Below are 24090 nucleotides of genomic sequence, written 5' to 3' on the forward strand. Positions count from 1 at the left end.
GAAATGGACCATGTGAGCTGGGTGTGCTGCTTACATTCTTCAACCCATACCTAATGGCCGAACTTCAATCCAATACATACCATGTTGTCATCCCAGGAAATGGGATCTTGACTTATGTACATAAATATATCAAAAGAGTGTGCAATTCTGTTGCTCTTTGATGTCTGCTCTGAGTATGTGTGTGGATGAGAGAAAGAAAGAGAAAGGAGAAAGAGTAATATAGCTCTGTGTTGAATTCAATGTGAAGAATCAAAATTCACTTTCCACTCACAATTATTTTTTTTCCAAACTTGTACTGGGGCTAGAATCTAGGGTCTCATACTATCACTTATTTTCTTTTTGCTCATGTCTGGCACTCTACCACTTGAACCACACCTCCATTTCCAGTTTTTTTGCTGATTAACTGGAGATAAGAATCTCATGAACATTCTTACCTGAACTAGTTTCAAACTACAATTCTCAGATCTCAGTCTCCTCAGCTAGGATTATGGATTACAGGCTACCCAAATCCTCCTTTGAGATCTTGTGTTGCAAATATGTCAGTTTGTTACTTAATATTAATCTCTCTGGCTCCAAGTTACTTTATATGCTTTAAGAGGTAAAAATTATCTGCCATATTTTACAGGAAAATTGTAATTATCAAATGAGAATGGTGTAAGCAATGTGTCCGAAGAACAAGATGTACTCTATAGAAAGCAAGAATTATGGGAAGAGACTTGGATAAGATGCTACAGGATGATAGTAGATTTCAAAGTTGGCAATTTTAGGTTATACATGATTTAACAGAGTAAGACCATCAAAGATCTAACAGGCTGCCTTGCAGATGTGATATTTATTATAGAAAGTAGATGATAGACTTAAGAGACTCAGAGCTCCCTAACAAATAAACAAACATACAAGAAAGCTCCACCTTTCGTTAATATTTGGGCAGCTCTCCCACACCCATTATTGCCTTAATGTTCAATTGCTGGTGCTTCACACAAGACTCATACTTGAAGCTTCTTGAGCTCAGGGACCCTCTTAACAGACTCTGTCCTCTCCTACAACTCATAACTTGTCTCAGAGGTTCTGGATATTCAATGACTTCTTGTTACCATAATAATAAAGTGAAAATATCATTCAAATATAGCTCATATATTTTAACGCAGCCTGTGTGAATAATATTCCTACTAGTCTTGTCTTCTCTTAGAACCCGGAGTAAGAATCACATTCATTCACAACATATGTCATTTCTATGTTGCTATTGTACAGACATTCATTTGTCTCTTGGATTCATTGTTTTCATCCATATTAACTACAAAGAAGATTTCCTTTAAGGGTTAGTAGAAAAGAAACATTGTTATTTCAAAAGAGACAAGCAATCATTTTAGATGAAATTCCTTAAGTGGAGTTATCCAAATGTGTATTCCACTCTTGGCAAGAACAGAACCCTAGCCAATGCTCAGTGACCTATAAATCAGAGCTAAGAGACTTCTTTATGCAAATTAAATTTGTGTCACACTCATCAATAAAAAGAAAATGGTAATGAAGATTAAATTTGCAGGCCCAGTACAGAGTAAAGGATTCCTATACCTATTGTAGGACATGTCAGGGTGGCTAATTAATTTTTGAGATAGTGTTCTTTGAAAGAATTAATGGAGGGTAAGCTTTTCAAATTGATTATTAAATGAGAAGACGGGATTAAAGAGCATTAGGAATGTAAAATAGGCAACCAGCTTGACTGACCTTTCCAGAATTAGAGAAACTCAGATGATAAAATAAAAGATGCTGCTATTCATTTTCAAGCAGTAGTATAAAGTCCAAGAACTTACTATATGACAGTCCAGGTTTCCAATTCATTGATCTGTATTTCATTTTGCATCATCTTAAATGACAAAAACTCAGATATTTACTTGTATCACCATGGTGCCCTTTTCCCTTACAAAGGAAACAAAATACAAAGACAAAGAATACTGCACTGCTCTGCATTAATGGGGACAATATTGTTGCAAAAATGAGCTAGCATCAATTGCCCAGCTGATGGAGCATAACTTATTAAGACCAATATGGAAAAGTAGAAGCAAACAACATACCCGCTTCCTTAGGTTGCAAGTGAGAGTAAGATTCCTTGAGAAGGAGTTTGCAAAAGCTGTGTAAAAGTCAAGGACTTTGAGCAAGGCCTCTCGCTTGATGATATGCAGGTCACAGTACGTCAGCGCCCGGACATTGGCACAGGCATGAGCAAGTGTAGTTTCCTTCCAGAAGATGTCTCCAAACACATCACCTTTCCCTGAAAAACAGCATAAGGTATATGTTTAAGTATCTACAAGAGTTCCTATCATAACTGAATGATTCCGTTTCACTAATTCTATTGATCTTCTAGAATATTCACAATATATACCATAATTATATATAATATCAATGTACAATGTGTTCACTGAGTAAAGTAACACCACCTTGAATTAACTTCTTGATGAAAACATAGAATGGAATGAATAAAATGAAATTCATTGGAAAAGTCAAAACCTTCACGTTTAACAAATAATTTCACTATCTTCTCCCACTTTGACTTTTCCTATTCTGCCTAGAGGAAGCAAAGGTAAATTTTGAGTTCTATCCATGGTCTTGTTCCACTGGACAAGATGGCAACAAGATGCAATAAACGATGATTGTGTTATAGCCTTTCTAAACATAGAATTGATACCATATTATTCAATGATAAGGTTGGTGCTTTAAGAAGACTAAAACATGGCACTGATGGCTCACTCCTATAATCCTACTGAAGAGGCTGAGATCTGAGGATCAATAGAGCTGTGGCTCAAGTGGTAGAATGCTAGCCTTTAACAAAAGAGCTCAGGGCAGTTCTCTCATCCTGAGTTTAAGCCCCAGGACACACACACACACACACACACACACACACACACACACACACACACACACACACACACACACACACACACACACACACACACACACACAGCCTATGATATATACTGGTTCTCAATGCTGTCCTTCCCTTCTTCATCCTGCAAATCCTTATCCAGGATCTCGGGGCACAATTTTTTTTTCAAATTTTTTATTGTGATTAAGTGGTTATATAAGTTCCCAAATTTCACTGTATTGTGTACAGTAATTTCACAATAAAAATATAGTAATAAAAAAAAAGAAATGGAGAGGGATTCACAGATGTATTATCCCAGACAGTGTTCCATAAAGAGTACCACAGGGGCTACAGGCAAATTTAGAATTTAAAAAAATCTAGGAATCAGCTATACTCGAGCGCGCCAACCATTGCTGTCTTGAAATCACTCATTCATCACTCCAAATCAATGATACGTGGTTGGCCAACCAATAAAGGGCATGAAGAATAACTCTGAAAGGCCTCTCTATTGAGGCTGTCCACAAAGAGCTTCTGGCTCCCATGTAGTCAATTGCACTTGGTTCAAATTCTGGGAAAGGGAAAGTTTTAAGGTGGAAAAAATGAAAGGAATATACTAAGAGGGGAAAAAAATCTTCCTAGAGGCATTCTTTCAAAGCTGTATTGTGTGTGTGTGTGTGTGTGTGTGTGTGTGTGTGTGTGTGTTCACACCACAGAAGTGAACAAATATCTCCTGTGGTTCCAATGAAAAGTAGAACTAACAGGAGAAAAGAGAAGAACAATATACCTTTCGAGAACTGAGAATGAGACACAGAAACAGAGAAAGGTCAATGGAGTGTTATTACAGGCTACTTTTCCACATAGGCGCACAGCTATGGGAGAACACCAGGATTTGGGAGTCAACCGTAAGAGGCATTCCAGGATAAGGGATGAAAGCAAGCCTGATACTGAGATGTTAAAATCCCTCCATGATCATGTGGTCAGCATAAAATAAGCCATAATAGAACAATACTTGTTCAAAGCAATTCATTTCTGGCCATCCAAAAATTCCTTGCAGTACCCGGATTGTGAAATGGTAACCCCTCTGTACAGCACCTTAATAATAACAATAAAATGATATATTTTTTTAAAGCCACACATTTAAAAAATTCCTTGAAGTTAGTGACAATAATAAACTTCCTGAGGACCTTATATTCATGCAAAGAGAGATTTTTGTGATCAAGCATGAAGCTAGAGTCTCTGGGACAAGTAGTATGGTAACCTAGGAGATCATTTAATTATCAAAATTTAAAAGATGAACCCTATATACTTTCAGAATGATATGTTTCAGAAGTCTGTATTATTCTTCTTGAACAAGTTATTCCAATGATTCCAATTATTTATTCTAATTACACTATCAAGGGTGCTAAATTTAGTTATAAAAATGCCCCTTGAAGGCTGGGAGCTGGTGGCTCATGTTGTAATCCTAGCTAGTCAGGAGGCTGAGATCTGAGGATCACATTTCAAAGTCCGCCCAGGCAGGAAGGTCCATGAGACTCTTATCTCCAATTAACAACCAAAAACAGCTGGAAGCGGAACTGTGGTTAAAGTGATAAAGTGCTATCCTTGGGCAAAAATGCTCATGGACAGTGCTCAGGCTCTGAGTTCAAGCCCCAGGTCTTGCACAAGCATGCAAGTGTGCATGTCTATGCACACACACACGCGCGTGCGCGTGCTCACACACACACACACACAAACACACACACACACACAGAAATGTCCACTGAAATCAGGGGGTTGATAGTACATGTCAATAATCCCAGTACTCTCAAGGCAGAGGTAGGAGGATTGGGAGTTTGAGATTAGCCTGGGCTATATAGTGAATTCCCAAGAAACCTGAAACAGAGTCTATAAAGACAGCAAGACTCCATCTTTAAAAAGAAGAAAAAAACTTTTAATAGGCCAATAAAGTAGACTAACATAAAGGTCAATAAATAAATAAATCAAGAAATATTGTGTAGTCACTAAGTTGCATAGATTTTTTAAGTGACAGAGAAATGCTCATATTACATACATAATTAACACAGCTTGTCAAACCACACAAAAAATAAATCTCTCACTGTATATACCTCAGAGACCAAACACACAAACATACACAAAGCCTGGAAGCAGGTGTATTAAAAAAAACAAAAACGGTAGATTCTCTCTGCATTATAGGGCAATGGGTGAGTTTGTCTTACAATTTTGTAAACCAAAGACATTAATAACCGTTAGATCATCATAGTCCCTGGTACTATAAAAATAATGTTGCTAACAGCCTACCTTAATCTACTTTTTGTTCTTTTTCCTCTATCATTGTTGTTCTATATTTTCCTTAAAGAGGTAGAAAAAAAGATTTATATTTCCCTTTGATTCATTTCTATGATTCTTTCTCAAAATGATCAATTATAATACAATCTCTGACCCATTTGTAAGTGCTCATTACTTTTTTAACTCTATGCTTACATGTAGTGTATGCTTCAGGAATAATCCATGCCTTTCACTCAGTAATTTCACTTCTGGGAATTATTTAGGAAATTTCCCAATAGAACCAAAATATACAATTATGTTGTTATATACAGCATACGATGTTGTTGATTTGCAAGTTGAAATAAGTTGTGATAAAAGCCAACAATAATAATGATTTATATATATATATATATATATATATATATATATATAAAGAAAATAGTGTGTTCTTAAATGGCAACAGTGACTGGCTGCAAGGGGTATGCTGATGATTTTTCTTCTTCTACTCAATGATTTCCAAATTTTTCATATGACTATGTATAGACTTTATTAAAAACAGCAAACTATTTTCACAGATATCTTCCTTATACTTTTTAATAACACTGAGTTCATAAAACATGCCTTGATATGTATAATTGTTCATAAACATTTATTATAGGTCCCCATAAGAGGTTAAAGATATTCAATACATATGCCAATATAGACCATTTTTAATTGTGAAGGCATTCAAATATACATTTACAATTGATTCTACCAAGCTTATGAAATTAAAATTCCTACCATATTTCTAACCTAAAACTTTTAAATTTAAATTATTTATTATTTTTTCCAGTACTGGGAATCAACTCTAGATCCTCTCTTGTGCTAGCCAAGTGCTTTACCACTCAGCTACACCCAGCCCCTAAAATATTTATCTCTTTGGAATCCTGGGGAAGTAAATCTATGATGTGGAAAAGATAATAAGAAGCTAGACTATTAACTCGTGACAAACTGTCTTCCCTGCTTCTCCTCCAAAACCTGTTGAGAAATAAAACAAAAAATTAGCTAATGTTGGTTTTAATTACCAAATTAATTAATTCTGCTCCCTACAACAGAATTCACATTACATAATACACACACTGATACTTTCATGACAATCTCCATTAAAATATGCAATGTATGTCAGATAGAAATCTAATAAAAACATCTCAAAACTATGTTTGCTTTATCCAGCTTTCTGTCACCTAGTAGGAATTCTACCCATAATATACTTTAAATGAGACACTTACAATCATCTTACAAGTAATCATCTTACAAGTCAGTGAATGAGTCGAATAGATGGTGTAGCTAAGCTGGCTCATGTTTTTCTTCAAGGTATATAACGCATATTTATGCACATTCACACAATCTGCGGAAATGGGCGTGCAAGCGGGGAATTATACATGGAATGCCAAGGGAAAAGTACCCCAATTTCCCACCACAAACATTTGCACACCCTTTTAGCGAGAAGAATTCCTATGGTATTCATTACTATAGAATATTCAATGCTGGTTTTTAGGTCAGCTCCTGCTGGGTGCAAGTAGTCTCAGCTATAAACAGTTTAGAGATTGGGCAAACTTTAACCTCTTTCAAATCCTTAAAATAGCAGCAAAGTTTGCACTCTACATGAAAGTTGTTGTTTGGTTTATTTATATTTTCTCAGTTCTCTGCATCAGGGCTTATGAAATATTTCAGTGTGAAACCACAGGAAACAGGATTGCAAAATAGAAGTGAATGTTAAAGATTTGGGTAGTAGGAAATTGAAAAAAAATGTTAAAGACCAAACAGAGACACAGTTCTAACATAATTAGAGCAGTAATACAGTTTGTAGTAGTCTTGGGATTATGGTTCCCTATAGGGCTGATTTTACAGCTAGATTTTTTTTTTAAAAAAAAGAAAACTGCGAGACACATTATTTGGTGAGTTAATGACATGGATAAAGTAAATGCATAAAGATGATCACAGTATTCATTAGTGAAAATAGTTAACTAGCATACCCAATAGATCTTAAAATATCATTTGAGTTCTATGTAGGTGGTTTCCAGTGGATATTTATGGGAATACTATAATGTATGTGATCATTCAAATAAGTTTGTGTGTGTGTGCCATCAGTAAATAGCATAGATTATTTAAATGAATTAGAGAAATGTTCACATTGTATAAATAACAAAAATGTGTGTGTGTGTGTGTGTGTGTGTGTGGCCCCAATAGCTTTGTATACACAAAGCATTAGGGGGGTGAAGGCACTAAAATGGATTATATAAAATATTAAGTTATGCAACCATACACCAGTAGAGACATTTCAGTTCTTTCCATATCTTGGTTGTAATATAATGAATAAAGAGTGCAGACATTTTCGTGATGATTTCATCTCCTTTGAGTCTGTAGCCAGAAGACAGATAACTAGTTAATAAGGTATTTCTATGCTTTAAACTTCTTTAGGAATATCCAGGCTGTTTTCAATAATGACTGTATAAAGTATCTTTCTACCAAACAAGTACTAGTAAACAAACTCATCAACATTCATTATCTCCTAATTTTTATATAATGCTATCCTAATAGTCCTGAGGTAGTATAAAAATATATTTCCTATTTCTCTGATATTTAATAACAGTAGGAACCTCTTCAATTAGTATGAAGTAGTGTGTGTGTGTGTGTGTGTGTGTGTGTGTGTGTGTGTGTGTGTGCCAGTCCTGGGGCTTGAACTCTGTTCAAGGCCAGTGCTCTACCACTTGAACCACAGCTCCACTTCCAGGTTTTTGTTTTGCCTTGTTTTGTTTTTGGTGCTTAATTGGAGATAAGAGTCTCACAGACTCTCCTGACCAGTCTGGCTTCGAACTGATTGTCAGATCTTAGCCTCCTGAGTAGCTAGGATTATAGGCAAAAGCCACTGGTGCCCAGCTTGGTGTTGACTAATTTTATGTCTTCTCTGGAGAAGTGTCTGTTCAAGTCCTTTGCCTTATTTATTCATTCATTTATTAATTGGTGGCAATGGGGACTGAATTCAGGGCCTTGAGCTTAAGTAAGGCAGGCACTCTATCACTTGAATCATGCTTCCAGTCCTGTTTTGCATTCATTATTATTGTTTAACAAGGGCTCACTTTTCCCCATATTTCCCTAGACTGCAATTTTCCTATTTATACTTCCCACAAAGCTGGGGTGACATGTATACAACACTGCATTGAACTTTCATGGTTTAGAAGTATGACTTTTGAGCTTTCTGTTTATTCATTTATTTTTAACTTGGGACCACTAAGTTGGAAAGATGTTTTGTTTTACTTTGTCATTGTATCACAATTACATGGACAGATTAACTTTACAATTGACAATGGATAGTTTGTATATTTGTTAAAATTAAATTAATCCTCCATAAGAAAAGATCTTCTGCTTTGTTTTTCTAAAAAGATTTTAGACCTGTAGTCTAAAATAATGCTCATCTTACAATTAAGTCTTACAACTGACACATGTCAACTGAGAGAAACAATGGTTCACCTCATTCAATTAATGCATTCGGTGTCCTAACCCCAACTTCACTCTAACCTATTAATTCAAGAATCCCAATGCTAAGCCAGGCGCCAGTGGCTCACGCCTAAAATCCTAGCTACTCAGGAGGCTGAGATCTGAGGATCATGGCTCAAAGCCAGCCCAGGCAAGAAAGTCCATGAGACTCTGATCTCCAATCAACCACCAGAAAACCAACACACACACACACGAATCCCATTGCAAGACATACATCCAAAAGAATTGAAATCAAAATCTTAAAGGGATATCTATAATCATATACTCATATTCATTGCAGCATTCTTTAAAATACTAAATATGGACACAATGGAATATTATTCAATCTTTAAAACGGAGGTAATTCTGCCATTTGCAGCATCATGGATGAACCTAGAGGGCATTAGTGTAGGGACCTCTGAAGCTTATCTGTGAGACCTGGAAAAGGTTTAAGAGGTTGGAGTGCTGCCTGGACAGCACTCTGAATGCTGAGACCTGGCCATGGAAGGGTTAAAACAGACAGCTCTGGAGAGGGTTAGAGACTGGATTGCCACTCCTCCAGCCTCGCTCCTGCTCCAGGCTTTCACTGGGCTGACAGCTGTGTCAGGGACCTTGACAACTTAACCTTGGACTCACTATATGGACACTGTGTCTGGACTTTCCCTGGACTGCAGTCTCCTGTCTCACAAGAATAAGAGAACCCATGTCTCTCAAATACTCTATTTTAGCTCATTGTAATTTTTTTTTTTTTTTGGCATGGGGCTTGAACTCTGAACCTGGGCACTTCCCTCAGCTCTTCAGCTCAAGGCTAGTGCTCTACCACTTGAGCCACAGCGCCACTTCCAGTTTTTTGGTGGTTAATTGGAGATAAGAGTCTCACAGACTTACCTGCCTGGGCTGGCATTGAACCACGATCCTCAGATCTCAGCTTCTTGAGTAGCTAGGATGAGAATTGTGAGCCCCACTCTGATTGTAATATTAATTTAGGTGCTTTATGTTTTGCATGTATCCATGGTAACCTTCCCTGTGTAAACTCAAATAGGATTGTTTGTGGGGTCTCAGGGCCTAAGTGCAGGAGAGCTTTGGGCCCCTTGTCTCCCCCCTTTTCTATCTGTCTATGTCTACATCTCTGTGCTTTCTAATTTTCTTTGGTTCAAGATCCTGTGCACTGCTCAGGTTGCAGTTAGGAACCATGAGGCTAAGTGAAATAAAATAGTCATAGGAGGACAAATACTAAATGATAGTTCTTATATGAAATATGGCAAAAGCAAATGAGTTTTTAGGAATTAAAGCTAAATGAGAGCATGCTTTCCTGAGTTCAGGCCCAAGTGCTAGCAAAGAAGGGTGGGCGGTCCAACAAAACTTATCTAAGGGTGCTGGGGAGAGTATTTGCAATGAAGTCTATATTATTAGGGTTGGAAATACTTCCATATTATCCAAAACATATGTAGGCTGAGAAACTCTAAAATACAGACTTTGAACCAGTGATAAATGATGCTATAAACAATGCTTAAGCATTTAAAGTAAGAACATTTATACTGAGGCAAACATGTATTAAAGAGAAAGAAACCAGACAACTTATTTGCCCTTTATAAACATATCCAAATGAGCTTTAATACATGCAGGACAAATCTACAGATTTTACGGTTCATATTATAAAACCACAGATATGTGAGAAAAATAAGAGGAAATAATGTTCTGGAACTTGGGAAAGCCCTTTGAAGGGTTTAACAGGTAATACATTTGACTTTTAACCATAAGCATACAAGAAAAAAATCTTAACCACAGCAAAAAAAAAATGTCCCATTTTCATGTTCTCAAAATGGCAAAATATTATTCATTCACAGCTCAGATTTTTAATTTTCAGAACCACCAGTTTTCTCTGATTATACACAAACGTTCACAACAGGGATTTTAAGTAGTTCTAATCTTGAACCTACGTGTTAGAAACTACCCTTCTACTATCACTAAGCTCATTTAATCCAACCTCCCTTTCTTTTCCATGACTTCTTTCCCCAAAGCCAGAGCAGTGTTTAACACATCCATCCAAACCCTACGTAAGTGATGGCAGGTCTCTGAGGAATTTGAAGTTACAATGAAATGACTTAAGATAGAGACTGTTTTAATGTAAGAACTCTAACCCCATGCTCTAATAATCAATAAGAATGGAAGAGAAAAGAAGAAATGTAAATGCCAAAAACAATTGTCTTGGGCTTTGGGTCTATTGTTGGTGGCAAATGCTATTTTAATATACCTTGAAAGGTACAATATACTTGTCAAGGCATTTAGAAATAACCTGGCTATTTCAACCACACCAATAAATCTGTTCACATTAAGTAATTACAGAGTAGAAACTACAAAGTAAGAAGACATTAACAAAGATAAAATATTATGTATGCATCATGAACTTAATTTTGGAATTCTTTGTGTTTTATAAGAAGTGGGAAGGTCAGAAAAAGGTGGAGGTGTAGAAACTGCAAAAGCTTCAAGTTGGAAGAGACACGAACTGCAATTACATTCCTGTGCCCTATTTAGAAAACAGGTAGAAGTCATCTTTTGACGTTCAAAAAGGAGATATTTGTTGACTGCATTTTATCTTTCCATTAATTAGTTCTGCTTCAGAACTTATTCATTAAACTCCTCAGCACTTTTGACACACCAAGGAATTATGTACCCACCAAGAGGCTACAGAGGCAAGGATCCAAAAGAATAAAACTGCACCTGTTTCAGGATCCAGAGATTCTAATTAATTTCAAAATGACCTCCCCTCCTCTACTTTTTCACTAGCAAATGAGCCCGTGTAGGAGATAGGAAGGCTGCTAAGTAAAGTTATATTATAGAAACTTGATCTACTGATTCATTAAGGTAGGAGAGAAAGTGAGAAAAATCAAGGAAGGAAGGAGGGAGAACAGAAGACAGGGAGGAAGAGAAGGAGAAAGAAGAGAAAGAGAAACAAAGAAAGAAACAGAGGAGGTGTTTTTAGGAAAAGAATTTCTATAAAAAATTGTGAGTGATTAAAATCCAGAGATTTCATATAATTCTTTGTCTCATTACACCAATATAGGAAAAGTCTCTGAATCCCACAATTTTGGGGGAAGAAGAAAAAAAAACACACACTCTAAGAAATAAAATGTGACAGTTATATGAGACTGGTTCCAATACCCAGGGGCCCAGTGTTCATTTTCACTCTGGTATTGGGTAAAAGCAGTTACCATTTTATTTCAAAATGAAAGGAAAATGCATTTTGTCTGTCTCACTGAGCAAATGATTCTCTTTTAGTAGACCCAGCCCAGAGGCATGATACTCCAAGCTTTCTCCAACCTCTTTTTAGAAAAGGAATTACCAAGGTGCAGCTATAATGAAGAAAATGGGCCAAAACAAATGACCAGGAGTCAGCTGCTGAGCTAATGTATCATGACAATCTCATTTTCATGTGATATATTGATGTCTGTTTCCCTCAATCCCCACTGAGGGAACTTTCGGGAAATTGAAACACATTGGTTTGGGACTTGTGTTTTATCCTCCTCTTTAAGTAAACCTTTAAGTCTGTTCAAAGTGCTGGATTCTGGGTTTATGTTCATCCTAGCTACTTAGGAGGCTGAGATTTGAACATCAAAGGTTTGAAGCCAGCCCAGACAGGAAAATCCATGAGACTCTTATACAAATTAACCACGAAAATGCTGGAAGTGGAAATGGTAGACCAACAGCTTTGGGCAAGAAACTAAGCGATAGTGCCCAGGTCTTGAGTTCACAAAGAATTGTTCTGTTTTTAAAAAATATTTTATTGGGCTGGGAAGTTGGCTCAGTGGTAGAGCGCTTGCCTTGCATGCCTGAGGCCCTGGGTTCGATTCCTCAGCACCACATAAGCAAAAAGAAAAAAGCCGGAAGTGGTGCTGGGCTCAAGTGGTACAGCGCTAACCTTGAGCTGAAGAGCTGAGGGACAGCGCCCAGGCCCAGAGTTCAGGCCCCATGACTGGGCCCTAAATAAATAAATAAATAAATAAAAATATTTTATTATATTTAACTAGTTGTACAAAGGAGTTGCCATTCACCAAAGTAGTTTATGGATTCAGTTCATCTTGATCAATGTCATACCTTTCAGCATTGTCATGCAACTGTTCAATTTTTATGGAGCATTAACTATGCTTCCCTTATACTCCAGCCAACACAGCAGAGCAAACCCCAGGTAGCATTCAATACAACCAGAGAACTGATTCTAGTGTACTGCACTCCTTTCTTGCAAAAATATTTTCAAAATTTGTTCCTAGGATTGTAACTGTAAGCTTATTTATAGACACTGGAGAAAAAGGTTGCAAACAATGCTATTCAGAGATCTGCCACCCTGCGCCATTTTTGATCACTCACATTCTTTTATAGAAACTCTTTTCCTATAAAAGGCCATTTCTTCTTGGTTCCTTTTCCAAAAATTGTGATTTTTATTTTTAGGTCCATTTTCATTTTTGTGTTGGATTTGAAATCAGCTTTCATTGTGGCTTTCTAAATCCATCGACCTTTTTCTTATGAGAATAAGTAGCATTCAAGTTGCAGTGGGCTCACTTCAGTAACTAAAAATCCAATCATTTAAAGATTGAGCTCGTTTTTCATGAGATACCAACCATGATGAATATGATCAAAATGGACATCTTGGCAAAGTCTAACTTACTTCACCTGAGAAAAAAAAACATAGGCTCATCACTCCTTCCTTTTAGATCTATGCTGCAGGCATCTGAGCAGAAAGTAACTGAAAAGTTCATCTAGAATATTCTTAACCAATGTGTATTTCTTACACAATCCTCAAACTGCCAATGTTTAATTTTGTCAGTGTCCTACACTGTTATCCCTTTCATGGTCATACTATTATTAGAATAACTATCTACTGGATCTCTGAATTTGAGAATGAAATATTTTAGTGACCACTTTTTTTGTATTATCTTTACATAGCTGTACAAAGCAATTGTTATTAACAAAGCAGCTTATGAATGTAATATATCTTGATCACTGTTACCCCTTTCAATGTTCTCACCCATCCCCACCCTTAACCAGCCTTCCCTCACCTCTTCTTAATTTTGTAGGATCTACATTGGATTTTTATCTGTATTTCTCCCTCTTCCGCTCTTCAGTCTTCAATCTCTTTTCCCTTGACCCCACCCTATCCCCATCTAGTACGGCTTCCTGGTGCTTAATTTTGCTGAACTTTTATTTTTGGCTTTCTAAGAAATTATGCTATTTGAGATTTCCCTTGACTCTACCATGTTTTGATTAATACATTTGTGTACACTTGCATTCCATCCAACATAATCGACTTATAGTCTGCAAGCTATATATAAGGAGAAACATTCATCCTGTTGCTCTAGGCCTGACTAACTTAACTTACTATAATTTTTTTTACAAAGCTTTCCATTTCTTTACAAATAGTACAATATCATTCTATCTAATGGATAAGTATAATTCCACTGTGTATATGTAACACATTCTGTTGATGACCAATAGACACATGAAGAAATGTTCAATATCTCTGACCATAAAGGAAATGCAAATCAAAACAATACTTCACTCCAGTTAGAATGGCCACTATCAAGGAAATAAACACTTAACAGATGCTGGAGAGGATGTGGCCAAAAGGGAACTCTACTACATTGATGGTGTGAATGTAAACTTGTTTACCCACTCTGGAAAGCAGTATAGAGGTTCCTCAAAAAAAAATTAAACATAGAACTACCCTATGGATCCAGCAATTCCAGTCCTGGGTATTTAACCCAAAAGATTACAAACCAGAATACAGTGAAGCCACCAGCATAAACCATGTTTATTACAGCACTCTTCACCACAGCATCTATTCTTGAATAGATCTAGAATGAATATTTTATTAGCCAAATGATTTCCCTGACTTAGGAAGATGGATGAATCAGATTTATAAACCCAGATGTAATTCACTCACACTATGTTTCCTTGTGAGACTCCTGAGAACCTTCTACAATTAACTTCTGAAATCCTTTGTGACAAGGCAGTGCAATCCAAATAGAGACTTAAGGTCATTCACTTACTAACTAGACAAGTCAGTAAGCTTTCCTGGGCCCTTCCTTAGCCCCTCTTTAAAGGAAAGGGCTGAAGTATCCAGGTTCCATTGCCTCTCTAGATTAACTCCCCAGGTTACTAACCAAACATTCATTCCTAAAGCTAGCTCACACTTACAGAGGACCTTGAGGCTGTCCTAAAGCAACTCTCCCACAAACTGTCACAGTTGAATGGGACTCTCATGCACCCCAACAGGCCATGATGAATACAAATAATGCTCATTGCTCAAGCACTATGGCTGACTAGTTTTCACTAAGATTGTTTCATTACTACCCACTTTCTAAAGTTACCAAACTGGAAGAAAAAAAAAAAAGAAAATGTTTAAAAGCCTGACAGTCAATAGCTCTAAAGTCGTAATATGTTTGTGACTATGTGAGGAAAGTTCACAGTACCTAAAATAGCCACCACCTCATCGTCCTGGATGACCTCCAAGGAACCTGACACCACGAAGCAGAGAGCATCCACGCTTTCTCCAGCATGGTAAATGAGATCGCCAGGAGCACAGTGAATGGTTTGGAACTCTACCGCCAAGGCGCGCAGACACCCATCGCTGGCCAATCGAAAGGCAGGATGCTCATTAAAAACCTTCCGGTTTAGATGAACGCAGATATCAGCTCTCATGTCCTTGGGACAGATGGAGAGGACCTGGAGAAAATGAGAGATGAAGACATAAGAGGGAACGAAAGAGGAAATCATTCCTGAGGGGGGGTGGGGAGAGGAGGAAGGCCAAAGGCTCAACAAATATTAGTTGACTAAGACAACACTGTACATGGTATCAGAAAGGCAAAATGAATAAGACACAGTTCTGCTCTCAAGGAGTTCACAATCTACTGAGAGGGGCCAGCATTCCTATGGATTATCACAGTACAGTATCACGTAGGCAATGCTCTGAGAGGAGAATGGATCTCCCATGGTAAGAACCATCAGGAAGAGTCTCAGAGGAAAAAAAAAAAGATTACTGTCATCAAGGCTCACTAAAATGGGTAGTCACATACACTGCAGTCAAACATGTTTCAGAATTATAACTGAATCAGAGTTGAGAACCACGGATTTCTGTGCACATTTAGAAATAGATTCCCACTCACCGATTCTAAGAAACTAAAATCAACAAAAGCAGCCCACCAACTTGACATGTTGGCTGACGTTGCTCTATTTTCTTCAGTCTGAGTGATTTTTCTTTTGCCAACAAATTTAAGGCCAGGGAGAAAGACAGAGAGAAAAAAAAATGTTTGCCCCAGCCTTCCATAAGGCTTAGGTAACTGGAAGTGTCACTCATAGCAGAGTAGACACATCACCGCATGACAGCTTTTGTTCATTCCAGTCTGACTCCCTCAAGACTTCTGGGGAGAATAGAGGAATTCAAGCTCTGAGCATCCAATGAAGGAGGGACAAATGGCAAAAATCATGCATAGAAAGCAAGGTGGACAGACATTTTTTTAAAAAATCAGTCATGAGGCTTGAACTCTGGGCCTGCAAGCTGTCCCTGAGCTCCTCAGCTCAAGGCCAGAGCTCTACCACTTGAGCCACAGCACCACTTCCAGTTTTTTGGTGATTTATTGGAGATAAGAGTCTCACAGACTTTCCTGCCAGGGATGGCTGTGAACCATGATCCTCAGATCTCAGCCTCCTGAGTAGTTAGGATTACGGGCATGAGCCACCGGCACCCGGAGACACTTTTTATTGATACAACTTTCTTATATAGCATTTAAATACTCAAGTTAGAATAGACTCCATCATTACATTGAATGGTAAGCATGAGGTGATACTGAAGTTAGTACTACTCACCTTAAAGACATGCATACAAACTCAATTAGGACCTTCCACCGATATCCTTGATTAAACTATTGTGTTTGTTTTTTAATGTAAGACCTCAGTTTCTCAAAGCTGAAGATAAGCTAGTTTCCCCTCATTATGTCATAGTGTATACTAATGTAATTCATAATACTTTTCTTTATTATACTACTCACACATTTGAAGCCTTAAAAAATGACCTAAGATTTAAAATAGCTCCTAACTATTTCTTTTGTTTGGGACTCACTCTGGATGAAACTCTGGCTGCTTTAGTGTAGTAAAAGTGACCCCATCATACAGTCCAATTAAATTACACTTTATGAATTGGGAGAATTCATTCTCTGAACCTTTTCCTAATAGCTTAAACATTATTTCATATCACAGGCGTCTGGGTTTGTTTTTTCATAATCTCTCAATTTTTCTAGTCCCTTCCCTTTTTGAACTATCTCTTCTTTGAGGAAAGAAATACCATAACAGAGCTTTGAAAACCATTGGCACTTTTATCATTCATGCTATTTCAATAATAGTGCAATGTTTTCTTTCGTATATTAATTTTCACTGAGTTCAGACAACATTAGTTATTTAACACGTACTTTCTTAGCTTCTACTGTGATTCATATTTTGCATAATTAAGTTCCTCAATGTGGAAAGATAAATAAGACATAGGTGCTAACCATGATTTCAGAAGGTAAACACATAAGTGATCATTGTGCCTGAGTTTTATTTATGAGTTACATAAGTCTGGGTGTAGATCTACGACTTAACTGTGTCTGTAGCCTTGAACACAGTATTTAATCTCATCAACCTCATCTCTGCAAGGGGGATAATAATAGTGCTTACATCAGAAACTCATTGTGAAGATTAAGGGGAAATGCTGACGACTTGAGCCAGTTCAGCTAGGCACATAGCAAGGCTAAATAAAGACTGGTTTTTAGCTTCTTCATGAATCATGAGTTTCTATAGTTTATTGGTGTTTTAACTCTCTGCCAAAGCAATTTTCTTTTTTCTTCACATTCTACCCCTGTATGACACTTGTATCGGAACTGTTTTTATAGGAATGAAGAGAGTATTTTAGCATAAATCTAAAGGTATCTTAAGTACTCATTGAGGCCAAAATTTTTCTCAAGTTGGAAATAAAATGAGCTCTAAGAAAGCAAAAGAATGACTTTTAAATAAATACACACATATAAATAGTACACTGAAAAATATATTGTGAAAATGTATTGGTCTGGGTCTGTTTCTATTCATTTACCATATAGGACTTTCATTGCTTTAGATTCATTTTGTCAAGAGCCATCTTCTGTCCTTTAAAATCATTTTTTGAGGGTATAATCATTCAGTGTTTGTAATAATATGTTCACTGGTATACTAGAAGGGTTGTCATTGTACATTAAGAACATCCCTTTCTGTTTTATCCCATGTATGACACTAGATCATTTATCATTTTGATAGATGGTTTATATTTATGTCCAGATGCCAAGAAATGATAAGCCAAAAGTAATTGTTAAGGTAGATCAAGGGGAGTCATGCGCAGGGCCTTTGCCATCTCTAGACAGATGATGTACCTGACATGAAAATAAAGCTGAAGTGCTATTTACCTGGGAAACGAAGGTGCTAATAACTTTCTTAGGCAAGGAAAAATTGTGTTTTAAATGGCAGAGCAAGACAGCACTCACACTTAGCCCACTGGTCTCAATTTCAATGTTCCCTGCACTAAATATCACATCCACCCTCCTCCAGGTACATTCCCCGATGGGTATCACCCAATTACCAGCAAATCAAATTACATTACATTAGAAAATGTTCAAGTGAAAAGTGGCTTTTGTTTGTCTCCAGAGCTGGTTATTTCTCCCTTCTACATGTCAGCAAACTAATAAATTAAGGTTGGCTCTTAATTAAGACAAGCAATAAATTTTCCCTTCAGGAGAGCTATAGAATTACATAATTAATCAGTTTTGGGGATCTGCAAACCAATCCTGAAAATAAATAAATTTAAAAAAAGAAGAACATCTTGGTCTGAAAAATTAAGAAATATATACATTATTAATTATCCATTAAACCCAAGGCCCAGTGGTCCCAGAACAGATGTTCTCAGGCTCCAAAGGTTCAACCTCAACACTGTTTTCAGGAACTTTTCATAAACAAAGTAAATCCGGTGACACCTGGTTATTTCCAATGGCTTACGTCCAAAGTAAAGCCAAAGATCTGAGCAAACACAATGATCTGTTCATGATGACCAGGTCCTCCTCCATCCTAACTACTTCCCCCAATGTGACCTCTCAGTCACACACTTCCACCACTCTGGCCTCGCCAGCCTTTCTCGTGACCACATTGGCAATACCCATCATCCTGTTTTTTGATTATCTATCTCCCATTCATCTGTCTCTATCATAAACATAATCTCCATATGCACTACCATAGAATTTAGCAATATGGCTGCCCACAGGAGCACACTAATTCTAGAGAGGTAGAGATGGGGAGAATTAGGGCTCCATGCCAGCCTGAGTGAAAAGTCTATGAGATCCTCATCTCATCTAATAAAAACTTGGCATATTGATGCATGCCTATCACCCCAGCTACACAGAAAACATAAATGGGAGGATTGTGGCTCAAGGCAGCCAGTCGTAAATGCAAAGTCCTATTTGAAAAAAAGGGGCTCAGGTATTGCCTTCCAAGTACAAGGCAATGAGTTCAAACTCAAGTTATTCCCCTTCAAAAAAAATTAGCAATGGACAGTAGACAAAGGAAGAGGTATTATGATCATTGTAACTGCTGTTTTTAAAGATGGCCACAGATAGTAACATGAGGTGACACTGTCCAAAAGGAAACCAATGTACTCTCTACCTGACTTATAGGTAACCCCTCTACATCACCTTTATAATTGCAATTAAGAAAATTTAAAAAATAGCAACATGGAATTATGATGAGGAATTTCGAACTTCTATTCTTCAGGTATAAGATAATTCTTCAGTGTGTTGGTGAACATGAGCCTTATGTACAATATATAAAACATGCAAGTTAAAAGAGAAAGAAAGCATTAAAAAAAACCATTTTAAAAAACATGCAAGTAGAATGATGCTAGGGAGAAGCAAAGATGCAGAGTGGGCCTCACAGGCAGAGCTCCACAGGCCATTCAGTCATAGTTAGTGAACACTGGTTATGTGCCCAGCACTACGCAGCCCTTCTAGGTCTACAACCAAATTTTTCACACTGCTGCTTCCCTGGAGCTTTCGCTGGGCACAGATTGAAAAATCACTGTTCCGAGGCCAATGCTCCATTTACACATAAGACAAATGCATTTCATAAAAGCCATGTGATGTCCTGAGGTATTCTCAAAACATTATAAGCAAAACCTCTGGAGTTCCAGCTCTGAAGTCACACTCCTGAGTAAAGATCAATCAGGAATAAAGAATGTCATCTGGCATCTTCTGGCATTTTCTTTGTATATAACAACGACATAAATACTGATTTCTAAAAAGTCATTAAAATCCAATCTTGATTTTGGTTATTAGAATTTTCATTACTAATTAGAAATAATCAAAATCTATAGTTTGTTTATTGGAAAACTACTAATTTCGCACCTCAGTAGCCGAGAATGGTGTTTTTTCCAATTTTCCCATTTCTTTTTAACAATTTAATAATTTTTAAAAATTGGCATTTTTAATTTCATCTATTTTTCTTGTTTTTTATTTTGTTATGCCAGTCCTAGGGTTTGAACTCAGGGCCTCAGCTCTGTCCCTGAGCCTTTTTGCTCAAGTCTGTCCATCTACCATTTGAGCTACACTTTTCCTTGCAGCATTTTTGGTAAATAAGTGGAGATAAGGGTCTCACAAACTTTCTCATTGGACTGGTTTCAAATTATTATTCTCAGATCTCAACCTCCTAAGTAGATAGGATTACAAGCATAAGCAACTCAGCTTTAATTTTATTTTTGAGTTAACATGCATTTATAATATAAGGAAGTTTTGTTGTAATATTTCTATATTTACATACAGTACACTTTGAACAATTTTCCCCTAATATTATGTTACTTCCATTAATGCTGTTTTTGCTTAGGATTGCATTTGCTATTTGAGGATCTTCTGTTCATCCATATGAATTTTAGGATTGATTTTTCTTGTATTTCTCCAAAGAATGACATGTATTTTGATGGGCATTTTATTGGATTATGATAATACAGCTACTTTTTGTTATTAATTCTGCTAATCCATGAACATGGGAGGTCTTCCATCTTTTGTTTGTTTGTTTGTCAGTCGTGGGGCTTGAACTCTGGGCCTGAGCACTGTCCCTCAGCTCTTCAGCTCAAGGCTATCGCTCTACTACTTGAGCACAGCACCACTTCCAGCTTTTTTCTTTTTGCTTATGTGGTGCTAAGGAATCGAACCCAGGGCCTCATGCATGCAAGGCAAGCACTCTACCACTGAGCTACCTTCCCAGCCCCAACAAATGAAATTTTCTTGATTTATTTTTCAGCCTATTGATTGTTGATATTTAGAAAAGCTATTTTTTTAATATGTTGATCTTATATCCTGCTACATTTCCAAAAATGTCTTATCAGATCTAGCAGGATTTTTTGTGTATGAAATCTCTAAGGTCTTTGAAGTATAGAATCATATCATCTACAAACAAAGACACATGGATTCAATGGCAAGTATACCAGATCGTTAGAGAACTGCCACCAATTCTCCTCAGTCTTTTCCATGCAGCATAACATGAATGATCACTAACAAACTGTTTCCATAAAGCCAGCATTACATTCATTCTAAAACCAGACACAAGGAAAAAAGAACTATACACCTAGTCTCTTTAACAAACCTGGGTGAAAATATTTTCAACAAAATACTTGAAAACTGGATTCAAAAACATGTTAAAAAGATCACACTCTAGTCAAGTTGGTTTCAGTTCAGGACTGTAAGGATGGTTTGACATCCACAAATCAATCCATGTAATCCATTATAAACAAGAACAAGGACAAAAATCAAGTGATCATCTCAATTAATACAGAGAAAGTCTTTGACAAAACTCAATATCCATGTATGAGAAAAGCTCTGAAGCAAATAGAGAAATATACCTCAACATTATTTTAAAAAGGGCCATGTATGGTAAACCCATAGCTAACAACATATTAAGTGGGGAAAAACTGAAATTTGTTTCTGCTAACGTCAGAAACAGATAAGGCTGTCTACTCACCCCACTCTTAGTGTGGTTCTGGAATTACTAACTAGAGCCAAAAGGCAAAAAGAAGATATAAAATAAGAACCAAATAGGGATTTTCCACCATTTTTAAACACTTTTGACTTTAGGTACAGCAAACATATCGCATATTTGGGTGTATTAGCAAAGATAAAAACAGTTATTCAATTTGCTGAAAGGAAGTCATCTTATTTAAAATGCAAGTTTTAGTTATATATGAAAAGGGGGCTAGCTGCTTAGAATGAGCTAGCTATCTAGAATGTTTTTCTCCTGGGTCCTTCCTCTATCACTGTGATCCACTGTGGCATTAGTAATGCTGTAAATCCTTAAGCAAAGAAGAAATCTAAATATAACAACCAACACAAAAGCCAAGAAGCTAAACCAAGAACCTCAAAGGAAATGGTCCCTATAGCCAATGAAAGAAGCTTATATTCTCAAATTCATTATAGAAAATAAAAAGCATAAAGATTATATTTTTATAAAACTTGAATCCCTAAAGTCTTATTTCCTGTTATCACTCGAAATCACACTGTAAACAGTTTCTATGCTGTGAAATACTGTAGATAAATAATTTCAGACTGGGTACTAGTGGCTCACCCCTGTAATCCTAGATACTCAGGAGGCTGAGATCCAAGGATCATGGTTTGAAGCCAGACCAAGTAGGTAAGTTAATGAGACTCTTATCTCCAATTAGCCACCAAAAAGTCAAAAGTAGAGCTGTGGCTCAAATGGTAGAGTGTTGGCCTTGAGTCAAAAACTCAGGGACCAGGGCTGGGAAGGTGGCTCAGTGGTGGAGTGCTTGCCTTGCATGCATGAGGCCCTGGGTTTGATTCCTCAGCACCACATAAGCAGAAAAATCTGGAAGTGATGCTGTGGCTCAAGTGGTAGAGCACTAGCCTTGAGCTGAAGAGCTGAGGGACAGTGCCCAGGCCCAGAGTTCAGGCACCATGACTGGCAAAAAAAAAAAAAAAACCTCAAGGACAGTGCTCAGACCCTGAGTTCAAGCCCCAGGACTGGAACATAAACAAAACAAATTCAATCACTGCAGCTCTCTATCATAATTATAACACTATTAAACTAGTACATTGTAATTATATATCAAGATTTCTAGGTTCTCATCCATGAATCAACTTGCAACAAACATCCTATGTATATCTGATTGTCAAAGCACAGAAGTAAAATTTGTAGGTAATAAAAGCAAAACTAGTAGGTAGAATTATAAAATAATCATACCTTTATGGTTATACATGAATATAAACTATGTCCATTATATTGTCTGATAGTATCTAAGTTGTTTCTCAGAAAAGGTGTATCAAGTTATTCTAACCAGATACATATTTGCGAGTACCCTGTAGGTTCTTAATAATCTTAGTCTTCTATCTTCCCTACATATGTGAAAGAACAAAGGCCATGTCACTTGAAAGAAAAATAAATTTCCATGATATAATGTGTAAGAAATCTGGAGACTTTGACCTTAGTAAAGTTCCAGCACTACTCCTATTTCATTATTTTTAATTTTTTTGTCGGCCATGGGGCTTGAACTCTGGGCTTGGGTATTGTCCCTGAACTCTTCCACTCAAAGTGAGTGCTCTACCACTTGAGCTACAGCGCCAAACTCCTACTTCATAATCCCAAACTGGATTGTCTATAACAAACTGAAAAAGTGCAAGCGATGATAATTGATGTCTAAAGGTAGTGAATTCAACAAGGCTCCTTCCTGAGGTCTCTACAGCTCTAAAATAAATTGTTTTCCACAAAATTATCCATCAGGAATAATATTTAATATAGGATACTTCTAATACTGATAAGTTAAAGAAAAAAGAAGCCATGATCCCCTGTTTTTTTCCCTCAGGACCAAGGAATAAATGCATAATGACATTTTGATAGGCGTTGAAGTTATCACTGACATTCTTCACAGTCTGTTCATACAATTATGTCATGCACTGTTGGTTCATCTCTCCTCAGGAATCTAACAGAATTGGTATGAAGTTAGTGAAAATCAGTGGAAGGAAGTCAGGCAAGTGACATTTCCACATAAAGCATTTTTGCAATCTTTCCCTAAAAATAAGGAGCCTAAGACTGAAAAAAAAAGTAGTTCTTCACAGAAAATTCACTCTCATTCATTTGATGAAAAGAAATGAAAAGGTCACTTTCACTTAAAAAAAAAAAAAAAAGATAACCAGCAGTCATGCAGAACTAGGAGAAATGCTGTCTGGATGTTAATCTGGAAGTCTCTGGGGGTGTCAAGCCTCTGAGGAATTAACCCAGGCACAGTGTAATGAAATAACACCAAAGTGAATTAACTTCCATTACTCAAAAGTAAAAGGTCATACTTAGCAACTGAAGAATTCAATAACCAGTGAAGAACTATAGGTTAGAATTCACTGGCT

The 24090-nt window shown here is 37.0% G+C and overlaps 1 protein-coding gene across 1 annotated transcript in view; it reads right to left on the reverse strand.

Annotated features, from left to right (window-relative positions):
* Kcnh5 (potassium voltage-gated channel subfamily H member 5) overlaps nt 1–24090 on the reverse strand; it is a 261532-nt gene that overhangs the window by 49336 nt on the left and 188106 nt on the right. The window contains exons 9-10 of the mRNA XM_042682565.1: nt 15109–15361; nt 2073–2269 (exon numbers count right to left, since the gene is read on the reverse strand). Of these exons, the coding sequence (XP_042538499.1) occupies nt 2073–2269; nt 15109–15361 (450 nt within the window). The remainder of the gene's footprint in view (nt 1–2072; nt 2270–15108; nt 15362–24090) is intronic.

Source organism: Dipodomys spectabilis, unplaced genomic scaffold, assembly GCF_019054845.1.
Source record: "Dipodomys spectabilis isolate Male_0828 unplaced genomic scaffold, ASM1905484v1 ptg000073l, whole genome shotgun sequence".
Lineage (NCBI taxonomy): Eukaryota > Metazoa > Chordata > Mammalia > Rodentia > Heteromyidae > Dipodomys > Dipodomys spectabilis.